We start from the raw sequence: 27,989 nt of genomic DNA on the forward strand, positions 1-27,989 counted from the left end.
TCTCTCTCTCTCTCTCTCTAACTGCTTCCACTTGTGTCGCTTTTCTTCGACGTCTCGCTACTCGGCTTGCTTTTCCTCGACGCCTCCCCTCTCCCTCTCTATCTGAATACTATAAAATTCAAATTCAAGAGAGAAGATCGAGGGACAACTTGTTCTGGTTTACTTTTTGTTCATCGTTTCCAAGTAAGTTTCGATTCACCCCAAGTTCTATACTCTCTCTGTTTCTTCGTTTTCTGGGCTCTGTTTCATCGACTTCTTGTTTTTATCGTGATTCCGATCACGCATTCTTGTCTATTCCATCGTTTCCTGGTTTCATCCTTACCTTGAATCTGCTCTTCTTACGTTCAACAACTTTAATTGTCGAGTAATCCTTTTTTTATTTCAACGTTTGAAACTACTCCTTTTTCTTTAACCATGCGGAATTTTTCTTTTTATTTAATATGGTGCCTGTGGTATTCAAATCGATGCATTATAGAGATCTCTTGTGAAATTTCGATTGTTAATTCTGAAAAATCAGGTTCTGGGTGTGGTGCTGAGTGAGAAAATTTTGATGGGGTTTAATTCTTCTCGACGGAACGACGGATGGGTTTCTTTCTTTTCTATGGTGGTGGTATGTGGTTTGCTGGGAACTCTAAGCTCTGCTGCAGTGCAAAATCGGACTGCTTTTCTGATGGTGGACGCGAGGGATCAGTACAAGAGGCCGATCCCGAAGACATTGTTCGGTATATTTTTTGAGGTGAGAGTGAGTGAGTTGTTTTTCTTTTTTCGTAATGATTTTTTATCTGCCAAAACATCTGATTTTATTCTATATATGGGAGATGGGAAAAATTCCATGCTTTAGTTGTTCCTGAATTCATCATCGTACGATCTTCAATTAACCGTTAACATAGCTGTTATCACTGCCATTGCCATTGTTGTAGTGAGCAATGCATAACCATCATCATCATTCTGTGTATATTCGCTGTCATCATGGAGTTGCCTTGTTTTTTTGTTTTCAGTTTCTTTTAGTAAATTTTAAGTTCATCTTCATCTTGTTATTTGGTTGTCATGAAAGGTTAAGGTTTTGAGTATTTTATTCTTGATAGGCAGAAAGTAAGAGTAAATTGGTGTAGTGCAGAGTCATGGTGGGTCCACAGGTTAATTTTATAAATCACCAGGGGACTGCTGGTCGTTTTTACTTTTTATTTCATTAATGACACTAGTTAGCATGTGTGCTTAAATGTTTGTTTCGTGACTATTTTGAATTTTATCAACTAGGTGATTGATGTCTTCATAAGGTACATATCTTGTGATTTTAAAGGGAACCATGTAGTCTATGATTTATCCAGTAGTCACTTTGTTTTACTTTATATCATGATATCATCAAGCAAGTGATCTTATATTAGCTTCTTTTATGGAATGCGTGATTGATGTGAAATGAGGAAAAGCACAGCAGAAAATGCGATTGACTTTTATGTGAAATGATCTACAAGGCCTTCTTGGGCATCTTGATATTGTGAAATAATAAAATATTTGACACCACTTTCACATGTTTCGGTTACATTGAGACCAGCCTATCTGCTATTGGTGTTTTTCCTTATTCCTTTTTTTGCTTCAGTGTACCTTTTGGTTTAACATTTATGTTGTAGATCTTTGAATGCACTCTTCATTTGAAATTAGCAAAAGAAAAATAAATAGTGGTGGAATGCCATGTGTCAGTGTGGGCTTGTCTTTGTTACTCAATTTGGTTTGATGGTAGTAGAAAAACCAATCTTGAACTCCATCTTCTGTGGCATCCATGGGTCTGACTTCTGGTGCTTCCTTCTTTTTTTTCCGTCATTTTATCTGATGCCTCTGGGAAAAAAATACGTTTGCAGGATAAAGACTAAAATAGCTTTTTTCCTTCTTTTGTGCAGGAGATAAACAATGCTGGTGCTGGTGGCTTATGGGCTGAACTTGTGAGCAACAGAGGTACTTTGCTCCACTATCAGTACATGTGTCACCATTTTCCACCATGAAGAATGAAATTCAAGAAGACCTATTTACCAATCACTATGGCTTAAATACAAACAGTTCTTGTAAATTTGCTTTGGACTATCCATGTTGGTAGTGAGATTCTCTCTGGCTTTTCTATCCTGTCTTCATCCATGCCTCAGGGCTTGGCTACTTGACCTCTACTAGGCTGAGAGTATGTCAGTCTACCTACCTTTCGTAGATGGAATATAAACCAGTAGTCACTGGCCACTGGGGCTTCAAAGCTAATTGTTCATGCTGCTGATAGGTTTTGGCTTAAAATTTGATGCGTCCTGGACCAAGCTTTCTGGACTCATACGAAGTTTACCTAAATCGATATTCAGTTGCACCAAGTCTAGAAAGCAGCCAGATATGTGCTGCAAAGTATGCATCAGTTGAGTTGGTGGTGCATCAAGCTGACTAAACTGAAGATTGAAGAGCATCCTTGTTATGAAGATTTTATTATATGGGGGTTCGTTTATATATATATATATATATGTGTGTGTGTGTGTGTGTGTGTGTGTGTGTGTGTGTGTGTGTGTGTCAAATGGGCTGGCAGAGACCATTTTAGTTGATGGCAGTACATGATTTTAACCTTGCAGCCCTCTTGCTGGTCCATTTTCAGGTTTTGAAGCTGGGGGACATTCCACACCGTCATACATTGGCCCTTGGTCAATTATTGGTGATGAATCAGCCATAATTGTATCAACCGATGACTCATCATGCTTCAGGCATAATATGATAGCACTTCGAATGGAAGTGCTATGTGACATTGAAGGCCCAAATCTTTGTCCTGAAGGTGGAGTTGGAGTATATAACCCAGGGTACTGGGGCATGGTATACATGCTTCCTTTTACTAAAAATTTACAACTTGACATCCATTCATGATGTAAAACTTCTATATATTTGGCATTCATTCTACAAATGCTTTAATGCAACTTAATAAACAGTTCGTTTCATTGCTTGGGTGTCAGAAATCAGAATGACGGGTTTAAACTTGACCTATCATTATGATGACCATTCTTACCTACACATCTTTAATCCTTTTCTTGATTAATATCTTGATTGTTGTAATAGTTGTCATTTTAGAAATTGAGGGATTAGGTATCATCTTTTGTTGTCGACTATTTTTTTTGGATAGGTTTGTAGTCAACTATTTATAGCAACAAAATGTTAAACAAATTCACTATCCTTTATTCAAAGAAAGAAAAGCTATCTTGAAATGTTTCCATGTGGTTGGCATTCATTGAACTGAAGGAATGCCATGATTACTTTCTCTGGTGTTACACCTTTTCAATTCTCTCTGTGATTTTGGTAAATCAAGATTGTCACAACTTGGCATCACTTGGGATAGGTTCACCATTAAAAAGGACTTTCTAAGTTGTGTTGTCTCTTTCAGTTCCACACACACATGTACACATACACACACATGCATAAAAACACACACACAATTAACATATACATACTGAATCTAACCATTAGGTTATAAACTTATAATCCTAGAGTTTCTCTTCTGATATGCTTGTCTATTTATGGACAACTTCTGAATACTGTGTTTTTTTTTTTTTTCAGAATATTGAGCAAGGCAAGGCTTATAAGCTTATTTTTTATGCTCGATCGCTCCAATCCTTGAACATGTCTGTTTCATTAACAAGTTCAGATGGATTGGTGTCCTTGGCCACTTCTAACATAGTGTGAGCATCTTCTTGATTAGAAACATATGGAACTTGTATTTTGTTGACATGACTTGAATGTTCAGAACTAGGATGTTCCTTTCTCATTTGCTTTAAAATGGCAAGCGTTCAGAAGTACTGGCCCTATTGTGAAAAACTGGAGAAGAATGGAGCTTTTGCTTACTTCTTCTGGAACTGACCATAAAGCAAGGCTTTCATTGACTACTAGCCAGAAAGGAGTAATTTGGCTTGACCAAGTATCACTTACTCCCACGGATACTTTCAAGGTGCTCATTCTCCACGGTTATTCAAAATTTTCATGTAAAGATGATCTAGAATCTACTTTTGTAAACACTATACATGTTAAGTTCTTCCAAGCTTACTCTCTATTGTTTATTAATTTTATCAAAGTAGTCATTCCTCATGCATTTCCATGTTAGATCAGAGATATTTATTTAAGGCTATTGATATCTGTTGATTTTCTTTGATTTATAATCAAGAGTTTTACTTTTAATTGTTTTATACCATAAAACCTGATTATATTGTCCAAGGCAGGCTTGGATTCTGTCTACTGAACCTTTACACATTTGATTTTGTGGCCTAGGGCATGAAATCTAATTTTTTTATTTGGACTCCATGACTGTTTATGAAAGAAAACTTACTGTTTATAAGTGTATAAACTAAAACACCATTTCCCATTAAAATCCACAATTTATTTGTATTTCTGTATGACCTCATTCGACAAGAATTTTGTTGAAGCTAGTTTCTTTTTACTCTGGGTTCATTGTTTCTGTATGATTTTAGATGGTTATATATATATTTATTTATGTTAACATTTATATATCATGGTAGGACCCTCACTTTTGAAGAGCTTGCTTCCAAAGTCAGATTCAGTGTGACTTGAAGAGCTTGCTTCCAAAGTCAGATTCTGTATGATTTTAGATGTCTCTCTCTCTCTCTCTATATATATATATATATTCAAGTCAACCACCGTATGATGATATGCCTTCTGTTTCTTTTTTGCCATTGAGTATCAAATTTGATATCTGGTACAACATCTACAGGAAACAGAGAGAGAGAGAGAGAGAGAGAGAGAGAGAGAAAATGGCTGGGGCGGCACTCCAATACTCGACCTCCAAGCCTTAATCCTTTATAAATAAAACATGGTATACAATGATTCTTGTAATATCAGAGATATTACAAGGATGCCATTAATGAGTAATATTCAACATGTGTTTATTTAACATACCATGCGTATGGATCTGGATCCAGATCCATACGCAGGTTATATTTTAACACCCTCCCTCAAGTTGTACGTGATTTTGGATCATGTACAACTTGCTCTTCAATAGCCAAAATTGACGTCCTGTTAACCCCTTGGTAAACAAGTCTGCCACTTGATCTTCTGTTCGAACATGACATAGTTCTATCTCCTTCATCTCGACTTTCTGCCGTATGAAATGTTGATCAATCTCAATGTGCTTCGTTCTGCTATGCTGGATAGGATTACATGCAATGTTTATTGCACTTTGATTGTCACATAGAAGAAAAGATTGAATAATTGTCTCCCCAAGATCACTCAATAAGTGTCTAATCCATGTGGCTTCTGCCGTGCCTGCAACCATCGATCTGTATTCAGCCTCTGTACTCGATCGTGCCACTGCCTTTTGTTTTCTGCTGCTCCAGGACACTAAATTGTGTCCAATATATACACAATATCCAGAGACAGATCGTCTCTCATCTGGATCCCTTGCCCAATCTGCGTCTGTATAAGTGATGAGTTCATGTCCTCTATGCAGATTATCGTTCTTGCGATAAACAAGTCCGTCTCCTATAGTTCCTTTTAAATAGCGTAGAATGCGCTTCACAACTTCCATATGACCCTCCGTTGGAGCATGCATAAACTGGGATACCTGATTGACAACATAAACTATATCAGGTCTAGTAAAGGTCAAGTACTGTAACATTCCCACGAGACTTCTATACATTGTAGGGTTGACACAAAGATGACCATCTTCAGAGCTCAGCCTTTGATGTAATACTCTGGGAGTACTGACTGGTTTGCAATTCGTCATACCGGCTCTTTCCAGAAGGTCAAGAGTGTACTTTTGTTGCGTGAGTGTCAATGTGCCTTGTTGTCTGTCAACTTCCACACCAAGAAAGTACCTTAACTCCCCTAAATCTTTCATCTTGAAAGTTTTCATTAAAAATTGCTTCACGTCTTGCACATGATTATCTGAACTCCCAGTGATCACAATGTCATCAACATATATAAGAAGTATAACAATGTCTGCCTTTTGGTAAATAAAGAGTGAGTGATCCAGAGAGCATCTTCTAAAACCATAACTCTGAATTTGCATAGAGAAACTTTCAAACCAGGAACGGGACGCCTGTTTCAACCCATACAGAGATTTCCTTAGTTTGCACACCCAGGCAGTAGGATCTTTCTCGGCATAACCAGGAGGTTGCTCCATATACACTTCTTCCTTTAAAATTCCATGCAAAAATGCATTTTTAACATCCATCTGACTAAGGCTCCAACCTCGATCGACTGCTAGGGATATGATGACACGAATAGTACCCATTTTGACTACCGGACTAAAAGTTTCATCGTAGTCTTCACCATATTGTTGTGTGAATCCTCGAGCAACAAGTCACGCCTTATATCTGTTAATACTTCCTTCAGGCTTATACTTTGTTTTATAAACCCATTTTGAGCCAACTACATTCTTTCCTTCTGGCCGAGGGACTATTTCCCAAGTCTGGCATTCATGAAGAGCTTCCATTTCTTCATTCATAGCTTCAGTCCAATGACGGGATTGAAGAGCTTGTTTAAAACAAGTGGGTTCATCCTGTTTTGTGAGCTGAGACATAAACTACTGGAAATCAAGGGAGAATGTCTCATAACTCACCCATCGTTGAATATGATGCTTAATGCGTGACGACCTTTGAGCCGAATCATTGGCGATGCTTTCCACATTCCTCGGCTCTGTAGTTTTGTCCCGTCTAGTATATATCTGTCCAGAGAAGCGTTCGACTGGGGTTGGCTCAACTGGAGACTCAACTGGAGATAATTCAACATGTATCTGTGAGTCATTCAATTCCCTACTCAAGCTGAAGGAAGGATAATTTGTCTAACATGTTTCTCCTGTATTAGCAAAAAGATCTGCGCTCATCCATGGATCATATACTTCTAATTCTTGAGATGGCAACGCTGGAGAGTCATTAACCTGAAAATTTTGTTCGTCAAAAACAACATTTCTGGAGGTCCTAATACGTTTTGTAGTAGGATCATAGCATCGATAACCTTTGTATTCATCTGCATACCCAACAAATCTGCATTTGACAGCCTTGTCCTGAAACTTATTTTGCAGAGATGAATCAACATGTACATAGCATACACAACAAAAAACACGCAGCTCATCGTAAAAGGGATGTTGCCCGAATAAAGTATAATAGGGAGATTTCTGATCCAAAAGTGCCATAGGAAGACGATTTATGATATGAACAGATGTGTGAAAAACTTCTGTCCAGAGACTAACAGACACAGTGCTATCATGTAACATGCTCATCGCGCTCTCGACAATATGCCTGTGTTTCCTCTCTGCAACCCCATTTTGTTGAGGAGTATGAGGGCAAGAAACCTGTCGACTTATTCCTTTATCCCGAAGAAAGGTAATAAACTCGTTCGATGAATACTCTCCTCCACCATCACATTGTAAATGCACAATATCACAAGCAAACTTTGTTTTGACCATCGAATGGAATTCCCGAAATATTTGAAAAACTTCATGCTTGTGTTTTAAGAAATATATCCAAGTATAACGGGAATAGGAATCAATAAAGATAACATAGTAACGACTGCCAGAAAGAGAGGGAATAGGTGCGGGTCCCCAAACATCAGAAAAATAATCTCAAATGGCTTTGAAGCTCTTTTATTTATAATATGAAAAGGAAGAACATGACTTTTGCAGAGTTCGCATGAAAAACATTTATTATTATTATTAGAAAATGAACATAAACTAGACTCTGGAAGGAGACCATCAGATACAAGATTTTCAACGAAACCTCGACTACAATGTCCCAAACGACTATGCCAAATATCTGGCTTATTACAATGAGATGAATTAAAAACTTCCAATGAAGGAAAAAACAAAGACTCTGAAGGCGAAGACACTGAAGAATGCTTGGACGACTTCAATTGGAGGACTGGGACTGAAGATGAAGACACTGAAGGAATCTCCTTGAAGACGTACATGTTTCCTTGTCACTCCCCCTTAGCGAACGTCTCCTTCGTTCGTAGATCCTTAACATAAACAGAAGAGGGAGTAAATTCGACGGAAGAATTCATATCGTCAACAAGTTTAGCTACAGAAACAATGTTCTTTTTAATATTAGGAGCAATAAGGACATTGGACAAGTGAAGTGAGGACTTTGACATAGGGATATGTGCATTGCCAGTATGACTAATGGAGTGATAAGTTTCATCTCCCGTAACTATACTAGCTTTTTCAAAGTAAGGCAATAAGTGAGATAACTTACCCGCATTCCCCGTAACATGTGTGGCGGCACCTGAATCAACATACCATTCGCCTTGTTCATTTTGCTTGATCGTCATCTGTGACAATGCTGATAACAAAAGTTGTTGCACATCTGTGGATGACACTTTTGTGTCCACAACAGTAGCTGATTTATTGTCAATTTTGTTTATTTTTCCTCTATTCTGTAGATTGAACTAGCAATCAGCTTTCACATGTCCTCTTTTGCTACATAAGAAACAAGTGGGCACTCTCCTCTGATTCCCTGTATTAAAAACCCTTGAAATATTAGGTGTTGGCAAGATACCACGTCCTCCCTGCCCAAAACGTCCACGACCTCTGCCTCCTTGATGCCCGCCATTCCATCGTCCAAAATCTATAGAAGTGTCCATGACCAAAACTGAATGAGGACGAGCTGATTCATTTCCTTCTGCCCTTTGCTTCATAATCATCTCATGCTGGAGAAGTTTCGCTTGGAGGTCGTCAAAAGTCGGCAAGTGAGGAAGGCATGATAAAGCTGTGGTAAACATGTCAAAATCAGGACCCAATCCATTAAGAAGTTATTGAACTTTATCTTTATCTGCAATAGCACTTCCAACAACAGCCAATTGATCAGTAATACTCTTCAAGCGGCCTATGTATTCCATGACTGTCATGGAACCTTTCTTCAAACTTTGAAATTCATTTTTTAAGAACATAACTCGGGATTCTGATATCTGAGAGTAAGTCTGTGACAGCTTACTCCACAGATCCGCCGCAGTGCAATCATCTGAAAGAGTAACCAACACTTCTTGAGAGAGTGTTGACGTAATATAAGCAACCAAAGACTGATCCCGCTTCCTCCAAGTTGTATACTCTGGATTCTTAATGGAAATGGTAATTGTGTCACCCTTCTCATCCTTGGTTTCCTGCAAAATAAGCCGTGGTGGTATAGGAACTAAACCATCCAAATGTTCATCGAGATCCTGACTTCGTATAAAAGGAAGGATTTGCCTTTTCCAGGTCAAAAAATTAGAATGAGTAAGTTTTTCTATAACGAGCTGACTCAAGAAATTGGCAGAGGGACCGGATGACGAAGATGAAGAGTAATCCATATCAGTGGAATAATGAATAAGCAAACAAGATGAATGAAAAGAAATAAACAGATTTGAGATCACTTAATCAATCAGTAAAACTGTAATAAGGCATATACCTGTACGACCAAAAGTGTTGCACAAAGAACACTAAAAACAACAATGAAGAAAAGGAAATGAAACTTGTGGAATAAAAAACTGGTTTGAAATAAAAAAGGGAACAACAATCGGTGATGTTTAGAAAAAAAAAATGGAACCAACACAGACGATAGAGTAATAGAAAAGAAGGAACTTGGAATGAACACAGTCGATCTGCTGTTCACGAACTGCTCGATGAACACAGTCGATGAACACACTGTTCACGCTGAAAGGAAAAGAAAGGTACCAACTTTCAGAAAGGGGGAGATTTCAGAGGATAAGATTTTAAAGGTTGACTTCTTCACGCACGCTGTTCACGATCTGCTATTTTAGAACTTCTGCTGCTCACACTGTTGGTGTTCAGGATCTGCTATTTCAGAGTTTCTTCACGCACGTTGTTCACGATCTGCTATTGCAGAGCTTCTTCACGCACAGGAAGGCTACAACTCTGATACCATATCAGATTTGATATCTGGTACAACATCTACAGGAAACAGAGAGAGAGAGAGAGAGAGAGAGAGAGAGAGAGAGAGAAAATGGCTGGGGCGGCACTCCAATACTCGACCTCCATGCCCTAATCCTTTATAAATAAAACATGGTATACAATGATCCTTGTAATATAAGAGATATTACAAGGATGCCATTAATGAGTAATATCCAAATGGGTAGGTGAGAAAGCTAAAGTGATAGAACCTTGGGGATATAAGATTTGGTATACAGGAATAAATAGGAATAGGAATGGAGTAGGGATTGTTATGAGTCGTAAGTTTATAGATAATGTAGTTGAGGTCCGTAGGAAGGGTGATAGAATTTTACTTATTAAATTAGTATTAGGTACGGATATTATTAATATTATTAGTGTTTATGCACCTCAAGTAGGTTTAGATGATTCCATTAAGCATCAATTTTGGGAAGATTTAGATGGAGTAGTACAAGAGACATCTTATGGAAAAAAGCTTTTCATTGGCGGTGACCTTAATGGACATGTAGGCATTAGTAGGGATGGATTTGAGAATATCCATGGAGGCTATGGTATAGGAGAAAGAAATGAAAGTGGAGAAAGGATTTTAGATTTTTGTTTGTCCTATGATATGATCTTAGCAAACACTTGGTTTAGGAAGAGGGAGTCTCACCTAGTAACATTTAAAAGTGGGGTTAATACGAGTCAGATAGATTTTTTCCTACTTAGAAAGAGAGATAGGGGTTGTTGCATCGATTGTAAGGTTATACCAGGAGAAAGTGTAGCTACACAACATAGAGTCTTAATTTTAGATCTTAGAATTAGACAATGCCGCAAAAGGGATAGACATAGGATAGATCCTAGAATTAAGTGGTGGGCACTGAAAGGAGCTAAACAAGGAATGTTTGTAGAGCAGGTAGTTAAGGAAGTTGATTGGTGTCTCGAGGAGGATTCAGAATCAATGTGGAATAAGATAGCGGGTGGTATGAGAAAAGTAGCTAAGGAGGTATTGGGTGAGTCTAAAGGCGGTGCACCACTAGGTAAGGATACATCATGGTGGAACGAGGATGTCAAATTAGCTATTAAGGTTAAAAGAGAGTGTTATAGAAATCTAAGTAAGAGTCGTGATAATGAGAATTTGGAGAAGTATATGATAGCAAAGAAGGAAGCTAAAAAAGTTGTTCGAAATGCGAGGGCTAAGGTATATAAGGAGGTTTATGACAAGTTGGATACCAAAGAAGGCGAGAAGGATATTTATAGGCTTGCAAAGATGAGAGATAGGAAATCGAAGGATTTGGGTATGGTTAGATGTATCAAAGATGAAACGCAAAGGGTTTTAGTCAAAGATGAGGAGATTAAGGAGAGATGGAAAGATTATTTTGATAAGCTATTTAATGATAGTCATGCTCAAGATCTTGGAGACTTCTCCATTCCTTTTCATGAGATAAATCGTGACTTCATGCGCAAGATTCAAAAGAAAGAAATTGCAGAGGCTTTGAAGAAAATGAAATCAAGAAGGGCAGTTGGCCCAGATGGTATACCTATCGAGGCTTGGAAATGCTTGGGAGAGAAAGGTTTAGAATGGTTGACAAATCTTTTTAACTTGATTTGGCGAACAAATAAGATGCCTAATGAGTGGAGGAAGAGTACTTTGGTGCCTTTATATAAGAATAAGGGTGATATACAAGATTGCACAAACTATCGTGGTATAAAACTCATGAGTCATACTATGAAACTTTGGGAGAGGGTGATTGAGTCTAGGTTGAGGAAGGTTGTCATGATATCGGAGAATCAATTTGGTTTTATGCCTGGAAGATCAACTATGGAAGCTATACATCTTCTTAGACAACTTATTGAAAGATATAGAGAGAGGAACAAAGATTTGCATATGGTTTTTATTGATTTAGAGAAGGCATACGATAGAGTACCTAGGGACGTTCTCTGGTGGACAATGATGAAGAAAGGTGTTTCTCTCAAGTACATTAGTATAATTAAAGATATGTATGAAGGAGTAGTAACCAATGTCCGCACTTGTGGAGGGGTGACAACCAATTTCCCGATAACGGTTGGGTTACATCAAGGATCTGCTTTAAGCCCTTTCCTATTTGCGATAGTGATGGATGAGCTTACGAGATCAATTCAAGAAAATGTACCGTGGTGTATGTTGTTTGCTGATGATATTGTTTTGATTGATGAGTCTAGAGCTGGGGTTAATGCTAAGTTAGAATTATGGAGACAGACATTGGAAGCTAGAGGTTTTAAGTTGAGTAAGAGTAAGACTGAATATATGAAATGTCGGTTTAGTAAGCAACGAAGTAGTGATGGGAGTGTAGTGAAGCTTGGTGAGCAAGATATATCGGTGAATGATTATTTCAAATATTTGGGATCCATCGTTCAAAAGTATGGAGAAATTGATGGAGATGTAAATCATAGGATAAAAGTTGGGTGGATGAAATGGAAAAGTGCTACTGGAGTGCTGTGCGATCGTAGAATGCCATTGCGGTTGAAGGGAAAGTTTTATAGGACGACTATTAGACCCGCTTTACTATATGGTACGGAATGTTGGGCTGCCAAGAGACATCATATTCAAAAAATGAGTGTAGCTGAGATGCGGATGCTTAGATGGATGTGTGGAAATACAATAAAAGATAAGATTCGGAACCAAGAGATACGTAAGAAGGTAGGTGTTGCACCCATTGAAAATAAGATGCGAGAGAATCGTTTACGGTGGTTTGGACATATTCGGCGAAGGCCTAATGATGCTCCAGTTAGAAGGTTGGAGAAATGGGAAAATACATTAGTTAAAAGAGGTCGGGGTAGGCCTAGGAAGACTTGGATGGAGATGATAGGAAAGGATATGAATGCTTTGAACCTCACCGAGGACATGGCGTTGGATAGAAATGATTGGAGGAAAAGGATTTATGTGGAAGACCCAAAATGAATTTCTTTTTTGGTTCATATCGGTGACCCCAATTGTTTTGGGATGAAGGCGTAGTTGTTGTTGTTGTTGTTGTTGTTGTATTCAACATGTGTTCATTTAACATACCATGCGTATGGATCTGGATCCAGATCCATATGCAGGTTATATTTTAACATTGAGGAGGCAGTTTCTGGTCTTGCTTTATCCCCAGATGATATGGGTCTATTGATGGAAAACGTCAAACACGTACAGCCCTTCCCTAGCTACCAGAGGAAGTTTTTGTGCCTCAAGAAAAATAGTGCATTTTTAGAAGGGCTTCACTCTGGGGGGAAGTATTTTTGTGGCAGGAGGGTAATTTAAAAATGGCAACTATTCATCTTAAGGGAAAAAATTATGCTTGCCATATCAAATTTTAAAATCAGTTTTGGAAATTTGTTCACAGGTCCAATTTAGATACAAGGGGTTTGGGTTGATAATATAGTCAGATACATAGATCTGTGGTACCTTAACCTAGGGTTTTGGTTTGAATCTTGTTGGGAAGCTTCTGGTTCATGCTTAACAATAAAAAGTAAAATAAATGACCTAATAACTTGCTTAAACGTCTGAAATTTCTCTTATTAACAAAACTGGTTTTCAGTTTGCAAGTTGTCTTCATGAAAGTGTATTGTCTTGCTTGAGTCCTCACCAGATTCTCTGTCAGTTTGCAATGGTCCTTCAAGTAAGCTTGATTTACTGATCAAACCTGCTGAAGCTATATGAGAAGTTTCATACTTTAACGGACAAAAGTTGGTTTTGATTCAAGGAAAGTAGCTATATTAAAAGTCAAGATACAACATTTAAGGTTGTATTGGTCTTTCACTCCTTGCAGTATGTGCTCACTAGGTCACTGGGTTTGTAAACAGTGTTATCTATGCTGGTTGCATCCCACTTGTAGCTTTTTGCCAATTATGTTCAATCTGGTAAAATTGGCTCATGCATGTGCTAAGTGTGGGCTGCAGAAAATTTCTTCAGTTAGTCTCTCATGAGTCTGAATGTACATAATCCCAAAAAAGTGAAACCAACAACTACACACTTCTCATTATAAATGAACAGAAACTCCTCAAGGATCACCATACCAATGACTACCTTGGTTTGTTCACCATTTTTGAGTGGTAAGTAGTACTAAACTGAAGTGTCCTACCAAATTATCAGCACAAGGCCTATCAATAATCACCAAGTTATTATCATTATAGTCTGATACAATAATCTTTAGTAGACCATGCTACTTTCTCCTCAAAAATCAGATGAGGTCATGGTGCTAGGGATCCATTCTCCTTCATATCTGGAGACTCTAGCTTGCCTCTTGGATCTCTTGAGGCAAGAACTTGGCTTAAATCAACTGGAATAGGTGCAATATGGTAATTTTAATTTTGGGAACTCAGATCTAGATTCTGTATTAACATCTTTGCATGGACAGTGTCAATCAATTTATCAAATGTATGGTAATCTCTTGGAAAAAATGGTCGTCAGGGTTCCTGTTAGCCTAATTGTAAGACAAGATAAATAAAAAATTGAAGCCTATACTGCTACTTAAGGTGACATAATTTGGTGATTATTGTTTGTTAGTTATCCCCATTTTGCAAGAAATTGAAAGATGACATGAAAAAACTTATAGAATTTTGTGGATAATGATCTTAGTTTAGCCTGAGATACTGGGTAGATCCATGTAAATGCTCTTGGGATCAGGACAACATTCCATGAAGGCACTGGTCATGAAACAGTGGTGGTCATGAAACAGTGGTGGCTTAATTGGAAAAGTGAAAAACAAATTCTATGGTGGGCTAGAGTGATTATGACCAAGTGTCGTCTTCCAGAGATCCTTTGCTTGTCATGGCACAAAACTTGAAATGGTAATTATGAACACTATAAAAGATGCATAGCTTGATGTAATGTAAGAATGACACTAACTAAAGTTTGGAAACTGTTAAACTCTAGGGTTCTGGATGTGTTGGTCAGGTGAACAACTGTTTTTACTTGGTTCCTTTTTCATCTATTTTGCTATTGAATATTGAGAGTGTTTCCTAGTGGAGTATGTCACTGTAGCTGGTCATTGGTGGGTGATATGCCAAATGGATTTGAAGTTTATGGGAGTTTCCTAAGTTCCAAGAAAATGAGGTGAAATAATTTCACCAAAATCCCTTTGTATTTGCTTCTTACCTATTGAATTTTGTGTGGGACCATGACCAAGGTCTATATGTTTTGTACGATTTTCTATTTTGGATTGCAAATGGATATTCATGATAAGTGTGTTTTATGTACAGAGAGATGGACCTGCAAATCGATAACCTATAGATGTTTTTCTTCTTTAGTTTTAATTTGACATGTTGTAATTAGCAAAGGAGATCAAGATTTTGTTTGCTATAGATGTCTCATAAAATGGATAATATGATAGGATCAAATGTTAAAAGTTACAAGAGTATGAAGATCGTGGTCGTCACCAGTATGTTGTTACACATCTTTAGCTGCATATAATCAGGAAGCTTGAACTACTAACTGCATAATTCCATGCTCAGATGAGGACTCAGAAAACAGTAGTATTATTGCGATTTTTAGCAAGGAAATTGCTTTTGATAGTTGGAATTGGTTTCTCTATGTAACTCTGGAAAGTTTTCAGAAAATGGAGAATGTGTTTTATCTCTCAAAGTGATGAAATTTTCATTTATTTTATTCATGAAGTTGTGGTGTGAAGTCCAATATTTTGGCACATTTGTTGCTTTGTCTGAAGATTGTACAAGAACATTTGCTTGTTGCTAGGCCTCGGATGTTTCCATTCTTTATGTATGACATGGATACGAGTAACAGGACATATATCTAGTGTTTCTCCACTCTTTCAAATTTATTTTTCTTGTGCTTTTGTCTTTCATTCATGAGAATTTTATTTGGTTTGCTTAAAAAGAGTAAGGAAAGTTTCAATAGTGGTACCAATTAAAGTACTTATTTGTTTAGTGCAAGAATGACTTTGATGTAAGATCCCATTGTTGCGATGTCATATGTCAACCAAGTAAAGGACGAAGGGTTTTATGTGGAAAATTTTGTGTGCAAATTTTCCTTTTATAAGAATATGGTGTTCAGGACTTCTCTATTGGTGTTTCTAATTGCAATTGTGCACAGTACAGGGACATGGTTTCCGGAAGGATCTTATGGTCATGCTTCTAGATCTAAAGCCTCAGTTTATACGATTTCCAGGTACTTATGAAATTGATCAATTTTTCCTCCAAAAAGAAAGAGGGCTTTTTGTTGAGCTGTTTTAACTACTTTAAAGAGGATGGCTTGTTGACTAGTGAAAAGAATGTGTTTGGCACAGAGTTACCAGAAGCTTCTTAGATAGGTGGGAAGCTCGCTTCCCGGAAACTCGCTTTGGAAGCACGATACTCCTCGCTTCCGAAACTTGATGAGAACCTCGATTCTCCCACGCTTCTCATATGCTTTCTACATGCTTCATCTATTCTTCTTATATGTTCTCTTACTCAATTTTTTTTGTTTTTTATGTGTTTTCTCACTTTTCTCACTCACTTCCACGTGCTTTCTCTAAATTGGTAGTCATTATTTTTAGATTTTGTTAAAAATTTATTTTTTGCACTAAAAAACATGAAATTTAATATTTTTCACTTTTATTTTAGTTTTTATTTGTGTTTCATTTTGATTCTCATTCAATTCTTATATATATTTTTTTCATTCCTCGCTTTCCGCTTCCTATACATTTTAAAATACATCGCTTCTCGCTTCTGCTTCCCGTATCGTTTCCCGCTTCCGCTTCCTAGTCTGGCAACCTTGGTTTGGCATGTTAAAACCTATGAACCTTCAGTGACAGTGCTAATTCTCAACATATGATCATAACTGGTTTATTCGAATTTAAATTTTTTACAAAATGCACTATTTGGAATGGTTTTTACTGAAGTCCATACCACACCACAAAATGCAACTGGAAAGATGTGCTCCTCTAGAGATATACACATTCATGCATGATGTATTTGTTACAAATGGATTTCTCATGAAGCTGTTTCTTATTATATCAAGAAATTCCTACTTATTCTGTTAACTTAGCTATCATCTCTGTCCTTTTACGTCTTTCCAAGTTTGTTATTTCTAAGAATTTGAAATGTTATCATGCCTAATTATGTGAACAATGCCATTGTCATTGAGTCAACCATCCACAATTTAATAGATTTAGGTTATTCTTGTTCAGCTTGTAAATAGATGGGAAAACTCATTCCTGGACTTAAAAAAAATTTGCATCCATGTCAAGACAACAAAGTTAACTGTTCTTATAGTTTCAATAAACCCCAACCTTCTGGTATTGCAAATTTTTCCCTGTTGGGTGCGGCACTTTCAAAAAACTTTGGTGCAGGGGTGCGGTAAAAAAATAAAATTATATATATATATATATATATATATATATAAAGTCCAAAAGTTGGACATAAATGACCTTGGGTGCGGTCAACGCATCCAGGGTTGGGTTGACCGCACCGGGTGCCGCACCTGCATGCTCACCCGCATCGCATCGCATCGAAGCGGGTGCGGCACCCAGTTGGCCGAGTCCCTGTGACATAGCTGTTGGTAAATATATGATACAATGGTGATTATTGTTTTAATATTAATCCTTGATCTGGTGCAGGTGGCTGTTATGTTGAAGGTGAATGGTTGCGAAATGCATTTCGCTGGAGGGAGACGATTGGCCCATGGGAAGAGAGACCTGGACACTTTGGTGATGTTTGGGGATACTGGACTGATGATGGACTTGGATATTTTGAATTTCTTCAAGTAACTATCCAATACGTTCAAGGGTTGTTGAGCAACTTAAAAAAACCCATCTCTTCTAACGTACTTCATTATTGTCTTACAATGCTTTTTTTGATGGCTAACTGTAGCTTGCAGAAGACCTTGCTGCATCATCAATATGGGTTGTCAATATTGGTATTGCCATTTTCTTAACCCACTTATATATTAATGATGCAGCTTCCTTCTTGTGATTGCATTTGTTGTTTCCTCTTTTCAGGAATCGGTCATCGTGAACAGGTTGAAACATCTGGCATATTACGTTTTGTCCAGGTATTCTGTTTATTTGCTTTACCCATATCTCTTTTAATGCAGGAAATCAACTAGTCAAATTTTAATATGCTAGCATCATTTCTCAGTGTGCTGATGTGAATTTGTGCTTACTAGTCTTGTTTCAAAAGATGCAGTACATAAGACTCTTGAATAGCAGTATCTCTGATAAAGAAGTCCACTGTGTCTTCAATGCAGAACATGAAAATGCAAACTTATGGTGATCTTTGGCATTATCTATGATATAATTTGATTAGTTATTTGGTTGTTGGTTTTTTGGTTCCTTTCTCATTTTCAAGTGACATAATTGACAAATGATCTCCTGGTATATGCATTCAACAGTTGGTAGCTTTTTACATTTGATAAGCAGTGGCTGAAAACTTGATATTCTACATTGCTCAAGATTATGAAGTCAATCACTTTAACTGCGTTGATATGTTTGCACATCTTGCAGCCTTTCCAGATGTAACTATAACATAGTTTATTTACATTGTCCATAATTGTTGTAACACTACGTTGCATTGCCTGTACCTCTTATTTTTAGTCTCTGGCATTTTTCATTCATTAACTGTTCACTGTCCCTTTCACTTCTCAATATGCTTTCCTCTAACTACGTATTGCTCCTTATTTGGCCAGTGTCTCATGTATCCTTTTTCTTGACATCTCCGTTTCTAGTGATGCTTATTACATTTAATATAGTGATGCTTGTGCATTTAATGCTCATTTTGGCAACTTGACTTTTCACTTAAGTGTTCTAACTGAACTATTCATATTTGTTTATCCTCATAAGTTTGATGCATGTAATGCAGGATGTGCTTGACAGTATTGAATTTGCCAGAGGAGATTCAACTTCAAAATGGGGTTCTGTTCGAGCAGCAATGGGACATCCAGAGCCTTTCCAATTAAATTATGTCGCCCTTGGTAACGAGGATTGCGGGAAACCATATTATCGACGTATGTACCATTGTAAATTATTCATTTATTTTATGAATTTTTAATTTGCTTAGGTTGCCTGACCATTCAATATACAGTAACATTATGAACAATTCATTTATTTAATGAATTGGTAGTTTGATCTGGTTGCATGATTATCTGATGTACAGCAATATTTGCATTGATCACTCCAATATGGATCATTTTGTTGTTTAAATTAGCAGCATCTTGAAATGTCAGTTGGTTGTATAGGCCTCCATGCATTTATGCATAATTGTTATTTCTTTTGGTGATTAGGAAAGGTTACGCTTTAAGAATTCTTTATGTTACCTAAAACCTTGAACCGTGCATTTAGTGTCTTTGGCCGTGGAAATACACAATGATGATTTCTGAACTATACCACTTTATTATTGTCAAAATCTGGTGAATAACATGATGCAAAAACAAGTAAAAGAAACAGCTGGGATGGATATATTAGATAATGTATGGTGTGTGTGTATGCTTGGAGCATGCATATGCCAACATAGTAGCTATGGACATCCATTTGTTGTGATGGCTGTATTTAGGCATTCATTTTGGTAATTCGAGATGTGTAGAGAGACAAAGTTGAAGAGTGACAAGCAGTCACCCAGTAACAAGGGAAGAAAAGAAAAAAGAGTTGCAAGGAACAAAGACAAAGAGAGGGACTAAACATGGAGGAAGAAGACAGTTCCCACACTCATCAGGAACTGATCCAACTTTCATTGGTTCTGGGCGGCTTAATCTCAGCCCAGACCTTTGTTTTTTGCTGAAAAAAGTTATCAATGTGGAAAATGTATCAATTTTTCCATAAATTTTCTGACGAATTATCTCCTCCCAAATCTCCCACTATGTCCTGAAAAGCCAACTGCCAGATGGGTACCATTCCTTCCCTAATTTTGGAAGTCTCTCAAGACAAATTGTCTACATGAACAGACGTTTGAGGGGAAGTTCTCACGATCCTCCATGAGGGATATTTGGTGTCCGGATGAGAGATCCTTCATTAGCAAGCCAACTTTTTATGTTGCTTCCGATTTTGCATTGTGAGTGATGAAGGCTTGATGTCTTAGATTACCTGCAAAATTTCATTGTGAATAATGAAGGCATGCTTGTTATGGAAAAACTGAGCTTGTTGAATTCTCAATGAAATGTCGGTTCTCTAATTTTAAATGTACTTCATAAAGGACTCCTCAACAATTGATTTTCTCTTGTTCAATTTACAGGCTGTTCTGAGCTTGTTATGTACTTTGTGTATACTGTTGTTTCATTCATTGGTTCACAGGGTTCTTAATTTTTGGCTTTGAAATTTTTTTGAACTTTTCATTTTCTTGTGCTTTCATCAGGACAAATATAAATAAGCTTGGACTATTAAAAACATGAAAGGAATGACACCAAACATATGTAAATAATATATTAAATGAATTTGAGATTTTGCCAATAAAAATATCATGATAAAATCACCATATTTCATTTGAACATTAGATATTTTAATGCTTAAATCTGGTGACAGAATATTGTGATATTTTCAGAGATGGTGATATTTATCAGTATGGATATTTCTGTGATATACACGGACATTGTTTGAATGTACCATGTTGATATTCAGATGTCTCCCCACTGTATACAGTTCACATCCTTGAGCATTTTTTTTACATATACAAGGCACATCTCATTTCTCTTTCAATATTTTTTGAATTATTAGTATCTTTCTTTGCCCAAATCTCCTTTTCTCATCTTCCTTGTTTGCCTGGTTATGTGCATTTTTAGACTCAAATTCTACCATCTTGCTTTTTATGGATGATTTGACTCCAAGGATTTTTCATCTTGTTAGTTATGTCTCTTTGAAACTCCGGTAGAGTTGCTCACTTGGTTGATTATTTTGTGAGAACTAAGAATGTATTATCCATGTACCTCCGATAGATCTATCATTTATTAGGTCAATTGTTACGAGAAATGGGGTATGGACATATCTATATGCCGTTTGTAATTTGATCTAGGGGTACATTTGATAGTTTATCAAGCTGTAATTATCAAACATTGTGATTTTAGGTTTGAGATAATATTTTTTCAAGGAGAGAAATGAGCAAGAAAATGGGAGGGAAGATTTCCTATTATTAAGGGTGTTTTCTGTATGCTGTAAAATTTCATTTGGAATACATAAGTTCTACCTAAATATTTCAAGCTAAGTGAAAAATATCTATATTATAATATGTATCAATAAAGATAACCAAAAAGTGAAACAAAATAGTGCGCCATTACAATATTGAAAATATTGTTTATTACTGCAATGTTTAGTTGTACCAAAATGCATCCAACAGATGCCTAGTAAATTCTAGTGAACATTTTTCAGATATTTATGGTTTATTAATTGTAAAGATTTCCATCTTGTAAGATATAAATCCCGACTTGTTATAGCCTTATAGGATGTTATTGGAGCAAATAAGGTTTGGAAAAATCGAGTTCTGTGCATGTAGGCATACTAAGTTCCTCATTGGCATAACCTGAGTTCAGAAATACTTGACGGGAACATGGGATTTATAAAGAAGCAAGAGATACCTCACTATCATCAAGAGAGAGAAAGATTAAGAACATGTTGAAAATATCCTTACCTGAACACTAGTAGAGTGGAATTGGATGGCCACACTTATGCCCTAAGTAAAGAAGCAAAAGTTGTGTAGGAAAAACAGGGTGGGAAAAATTGACCCATACCAGATTTCATGAAGAGTGAGCCACTGTATGGAAATGGAATATTCTCAGCTAAGAATTCCTAATGAACATAGAATTTATAACCTATACACTTTTCCTCTCATAATTTTTTTATTGGTGGCAATCTATAGCAATCCTTCTGTAACAATGCACTAGAGTTGGTTTCTAGAAAGTAACTCCAATAACATTCATGCCATCTAATCCACAAACATAGTTATTTAGGCAATGGCTTGATCCTCTTCCCCCGAATTAGTGTGCCAGCAGATGTTGCTTTTGGCTCTACCCAGGGGATCAACAAGGAAAATATAAATCAAACCAGTGAGTCATATGTCATTGGTAGATCCAATGAAATCAAATTCTTAGTAGGGTCTGAGCTAACTGAGGGGTACTAGGAAAAGATAAAGCAGATTGTGATGTCTTTGTGTATAAAAAAAAAATTCAATATGGATTAGTATGGGAGTTCTCAACCGGTTAACAAGATGAATCACAAAGTTTGTGATCCTCAAATAGTTCAATCAGCAACTAATTTCTGATACACCAGATGATTGAAATTCTCTTTATTGAAGAATATCATTTTGACATCAGCTTAGAGAGATTAACTCTCCTATGTAGAACATTTTTATATTGCAAATTTGCTGTTTTTACTCTATAATACTCTAAAGTTCCATTTCATGTGTGCTATTCATTGTGAAGCATTTCTTGTTAACATAGTATCATTTATGTAGCAGAAGATCTCTGCTTGAAAGACTGATTAATAGCTGAATCATGATGACTTCGATGAATGCCAACAAACTATTGTGTACTTCATACAAGGGTTTGTAAATCAAGCAATCATACCCTTGAAAGTATATTATACCTGGTGGAAGTTGTTTGTGCACCTCATCTATATCACCATTTATGCGAGCTTTCCAATTTTTTGTTTGCATGTTACATTTTGTTTCTTTTTATCTTCTCTTAGAATAGCATTGCAAGGTTGTGATAAATGATTGTTCATTTGTAGCATTCAGTTCCAACATGGAGGAGACTGAGTTTAGCCTTCTTCCCACATGATGCATTCATGGTTTTTCTGATGTGCTTCTTGCCTAACAAAGTGTCAAAATTTTGAGTTTCTGTTCAGATCTCTTTAAGGAGTTTTTTCACCTGTTGCCTTCAACCTCCTGTTCATTCTTATCTTATGACTTCCTCTGGTATTTCTTGTTAAGCATATATTTTTCATCATCTCATTTCTATTTTTTCACATCCAATATCTCTTTATAAACTGAGGGATTTCATTTTCTGCTGCATCTGTTTACTGCATGTGTTAGAAGACAAAACAGAACCATATGCAAAACACTTACATTTCCTATGCATTCTGCAGGAAACTATATGAAGTTTTATTATGCTATTAAAGATGCATATCCTGATATCAAGATAATTTCAAACTGTGATGGATCTACTACTAAACTGGATCATCCTGCTGATCTATATGACTTCCATGTAAGAATGACTGTGAACTTAGTATATTGTATACTTTTATAGCTAGTTTGAATTATTTCGGTTGATATACTGAGTGATGTTTGTGATTTTCTTCAACAGACTTATGAGTCAGCAAACACCATCTTTTCAATGGCTCATAAATTTGATAATACACCTAGGGAAGGTCCAAAGGTATGTCAATTTCTTTTCTGCATATAATTCTCTGATAGAGTAGATAATAAATGGCCCCTCATTTATATCTTTAAAATAATTGTAGGTTTTTGTCAGTGAATATGCTGTTCATGGAAGAGATGCCCATGAAGGAACTTTTTTAGCTGCACTAGCAGAAGCTGGTTTTCTTATTGGTCTAGAAAGGAACAGGTTTCACTTTTGGTTCCCTTATATCATGTAATATCTTTTGGGTTTATGCTCTTGTTTAAGGCATGTTATCATGCTTTTGAACATGTGAAAACACATTAAAAAGCAAAATTGTTTGTGGCAAGTGACTGATGGGCTGCTAGATATGAAACGGGCAACATATATGCTTCTCTTACCTTTTCCTGTTATCTTTTACCCTTTGGTCTTTCTTGAATCTCTGAAGCATGTTGTTTTTTCATCCTAATCATTTGGGATTTCTTGAATCACATTTGGAAGCATTTTGATTTTTTTATCTTTGATTGGAAGTTTGGAACTAGAACAACTTAAGCTTTTTGAATACTTAGGAAGTGATAATACCCTTCAGAATTGTAGAATCCCTGAGGAGCTGGATATGCATAATACGTAGAAAACAGCTTGGGACACTGCTGGATTTTTTAAAGGGACGTACTATACTGGTTATATGAACTTGACACAAAATATACGTCTAATATCACTGTTCTTTTTCTCTGGAGTGTTGATCATTCAATGAATTTCAGAATTAAAAAGAAAGCATGTAGACGTTACTGACCATGCATTTGATGATCACGGAGGTCTCTGGTTCAAGATACTAACCAAATTTACTAATGCTTGGCCTGCATATGTGGATAACCAGATCAATTGGTATTACATGTAATTTTCCATTTGCTAAACCAGAAGCACTACCTCATTTGTAGTTGCTGGTTCTTGGCACAATGACATTATTTGATATTTTTGTCCATATGTTCTTAGTATATAGCAAGCTATCTAACTTGCTTAAAGAGAAGTTCTTTCCATATAAACTGGATCTGTGAACTTGGTTTAAGATTACATTTTCAATTTTCTCCAATTTTTCTCTTTTACAATGTTGAGATCCATAATATGACAATATGTAGAAAACAGAGTATGTAATCATTTATAATTTGATCAATCACAATTTGGTAAAAAAATCTAATGCACAAAAGAAAAAAGTAAGTGAAAATGGATAGTATGTCTGGAAAGTATTTGAATCTATGAAGTAGAAAGAGAACATAAATTGGAATCATGCACCTTTGTATGTATCCTAATTTCTAACGCTATTTCTCATTTGTAGTCAAGTCTTCTTGTCATTTTAGGTTCTCTAATGCCATTAACATTTAGATTATTGTCAGAAATGCTCCTTCATGTGTATATTCTCATGGCCTTTTTATGTTAGCATATCGGGTTTGCACTAGGAAAACTTACATTACATCTATCAGAGAAATAGGTTATTTTGGTAGCCATTAATAAGCAATGATGCATTAAGAAATAATATGGTGACCTCATACAGAGACAAAAGTCAAACCAACATCATGGGGCTGCCATGTATGCAACCCATTCAGCAAATCACAATAAAGATGGAGGGTCAATTTTTGGAAAAATTAGACCTTTACACATGGTAGCAGAAAACTGTTGACATGACACTCAATGTTCTCCAGTCGATTTCCATTTTCAACAACCTATCATTAACTCAGTGATACATATGGTCATTCATCTTATCTTTAAGAGAATTATCATTTTGAATAATTTTGACTATGTTAGTTCAATAATTGATGAACTTTCATTACATGTAAGGGCTCAAAACTAAGGTATACATAACAAATTCTTGTGGAAAATAAAAGTTCTACATGCACGTGCATCTTAAACATGTGTGATCTGTTTAGATGGAAGGGTGATCTAAATATTGGATTTCTTCTGTATTTTGTTTTGGTACCATGTTCTGTAATAGCAAAATTAGTTTATGGTTGGTATTTTAACTTTGTATCAAGTGCAAATAAGCAAATTAAGTTAACAGCAAATACTGGGAAACTAGTGTAGTCGGCACTATATGAAAGTCCAAAACATGCAATTCTTTCATATGATCTTATATCAGGATTTGGATTTTTTCCCTAAAATATTAACTGCTTCTTTTGTTTCTGTTGCTGCATATAAGAATATTGAAAGCACTGCTGTAATATGCTATTTTATTTTGGTTCTGTATCTTCCTATTTCATTCAGGAAAAGAGTTATGCACTGCAAATATTCTATTGAATGTGCTTTTTACTAGAGCATAAACTACTATAACCACCTGGAACTTTGTCTCCCAAAACAGTGATATTGTTGAGATGGCAAGCTATGCACCTCTCCTTGTCAACTATAATAATCGCGGGTACCTATAACAATCATTTGGTTTTCAGTTACCATACTTTTTGAAAGTGTAGGTTATTTGCTAGTTATTTTTTTGAGTAAATTTGTTTCTGATAGGTGGGAGTCAGATGCCATTGTATTCAATTCCTGGCAGCAGTATGGAACTCCTAGTTATTGGACTCAACAGTTTTTCAAGGAGTCAAGTGGTGCATTTCTTCTTCCTTCTGAGATCCATGGAAATTCAACTAGTCACTTGATTTCCTCTGCTCTAATTTGGCACGATTTGGTGAATGACATCTTCTATCTGAAGATTAAGGTTTTGTATCCCAGTTTAATCTATAGCTCTAAGTTTCTAACAACTGGAATATTCAACTTTCTACAGTCACTCCAATATCACTATCTAAAGAAGATACTACTTGTCTGTAAATCAAGTTCATATCAAGGTTTCTCTGTATTTTGCATTGAATCACACTCTCATAACTAACCACCGGCACCCCAACATCCTCAGTTTTTCACCTCTAAAATGCAAGTTCTGCAAATTCATTGGAGCATTCCCCCACTTGTTAAGTTCCAGTGGGAAGTAAGTTGTATAAGTTTTAGCATTGATAACACATGCATGCATGTGTGTGCCCACAAACAGGAACTAAAATGTGAGGCTTCACATGCAGAGCAGGTCTGATCCTGTGTGTGCAGGTTGTGTTCCCCATTTTCAATGCCATTGTAGACGGATTCCAGCACGGGTTGCTCGTCTGACATAGACAGTATGATCCACATCAAATTTCAGTTTCCCTGGCACTGTAAATGCTGAAATTGGTGCTCAAAGAGTCTATCCAAACCCTAAGCTCTCCCTTATTGTGGGAGCACTCAGGTCATGGGAGTGTTGGCATGTTGGTGATTTGGACTTGATTCACCAGAGTAACTTGGATATTTGATAAAGTGATAAATAATAAGAAAAGTCAAAAATAAGAAAGTTGTTGGATAAATTTATGCTAATAACAGTTGTTTGAAAATAAAGAAAGTATGAAACGTTAAAGAAGTCAATAAAAGTTAAATCTAAAGCAAAAGTAGCTATTCGCAGTAACTACTTTCGTTTATGAAATTCATACTTTAAGGGATTCTGAAGTTTTCTTGAGAAAAAGTTCTATGTGCTTACCAAAAGCATAACATTAATTGCTGATATGTTTTTCATATGTTATGTGTGTGGGCAACATTAATCAGGTATTTCTCAGTTCGATGGAAAGTTATACTGCTTATGGTAAAAGGAAAAAGCTTCATTGAATAATGATGACTATGATTCTATATTTTGTGATTGTCACGATCTTTTATTTACCACGACTGAGACTTGTTTGGATACAACCCTTACAGGGCAAGTCATTGCTCTGGTGTACATGCTGCTGGATGTTCATGTTCTGGATCCAGCTTAAACCAGTCAGGGTTGACTGGCTGAATTCTCAGCTATTAGTTCAAAGCATAAACCAATTTTTAGAATGATCATATTATTCTATCCTTTCTAATTTTGTGTTTGTAGGGTAGCCCCACATCTCTGTGTGTGTGTGTGTTACTGAGAGTGGAGTTATGTGCAGATTGTCAACTTTGATCCCAGCAATGTGTATCTCAAGATAAATATAACTGGCTTAGACTCAAACGCCATCAGTACTTCTGGGTCTTTCAAGACCACAATGACGTCAGATAACTTGATGGATGAGAATTCCTTCTCCAATCCAAATAAGGTAAGATATTTGAATGACAAGTATATGTGTAATAAGAGTAGTACTAAACTTTGATAGTGGGTGTAACTGTGAACCGCACACTCAAGCATAAGTTGTATTATTCATTTTTTTGAGTTTGCCCTATGCATAATAATGCATTTCCACAAAGCATGCACTGATAAATAGTTTCTTGCTCTCTTTAAATCACAGGTGGTGCCGATCCAGAGTATGCTGCAAGATGTGGAAACCAACATGGATGTCGTCCTCTCTCCATATTCAGTTTCTGCATTTGATATTGCTCTTGTTCCAGGCATAGAGCTGGTAACAAATGCAAATTCTCTTTCTCATAGTTAGAAGGGAAAAGCATTAACAAGGTTAAGAGGGAAACTATTTGTTTCCCATCTTAAGAGGAGTGGAGCATTAGCAGGGTCAGAGGGAAGCCCGTTGGGTCTCCAAGGGTTTTGCCAGATGCAGTTGTCTTGAATTCTCATGCTCTTATCACGGACGTGCATGTGTTTGTCGCTCCTATTGTTGTTTGATGTTTCAAAGTAGTACAATTAGAATGTATCACAAGGTTTGCTTACGATAAATGTTGTCACTGGGGGATGTTTGCTTATGTATAATTATGGTTATTTGATTGAACTTGTGCACGCACTTGAATTAGTCCTATGTGTGTGTAGGGTAAGTTAATGAACTGGAACCCTTGGTCATTTACACTAATGCTGGAGTACATGAATGGGTTATTCGAAAA

At 36.6% G+C, this 27,989-nt stretch overlaps 1 protein-coding gene across 1 annotated transcript; it reads left to right on the top strand.

The window, feature by feature from the left end:
* On the top strand, nucleotides 1-27,989 carry LOC149826894 (alpha-L-arabinofuranosidase 1-like). The gene is made up of 18 exons (XM_090019034.1): nucleotides 1-183; nucleotides 518-736; nucleotides 1,896-1,950; nucleotides 2,618-2,829; nucleotides 3,565-3,686; nucleotides 3,799-3,952; nucleotides 15,950-16,019; nucleotides 17,449-17,594; nucleotides 17,702-17,747; nucleotides 17,830-17,882; nucleotides 18,689-18,833; nucleotides 22,894-23,012; nucleotides 23,112-23,183; nucleotides 23,269-23,372; nucleotides 25,495-25,551; nucleotides 25,647-25,845; nucleotides 27,113-27,259; nucleotides 27,449-27,989. The coding sequence occupies exons 2-18, from the start codon at nucleotides 551-553 to the stop codon at nucleotides 27,590-27,592; spliced, it is 2,031 nt and encodes a 676-aa protein (XP_089875160.1). The 5' UTR covers nucleotides 1-183; nucleotides 518-550; the 3' UTR covers nucleotides 27,593-27,989.

This window comes from Nuphar pumila, chromosome 10, assembly GCF_984573655.1.
Source record: "Nuphar pumila chromosome 10, dmNupPumi1.hap1.1, whole genome shotgun sequence".
NCBI classification, from domain to species: domain Eukaryota; kingdom Viridiplantae; phylum Streptophyta; class Magnoliopsida; order Nymphaeales; family Nymphaeaceae; genus Nuphar; species Nuphar pumila.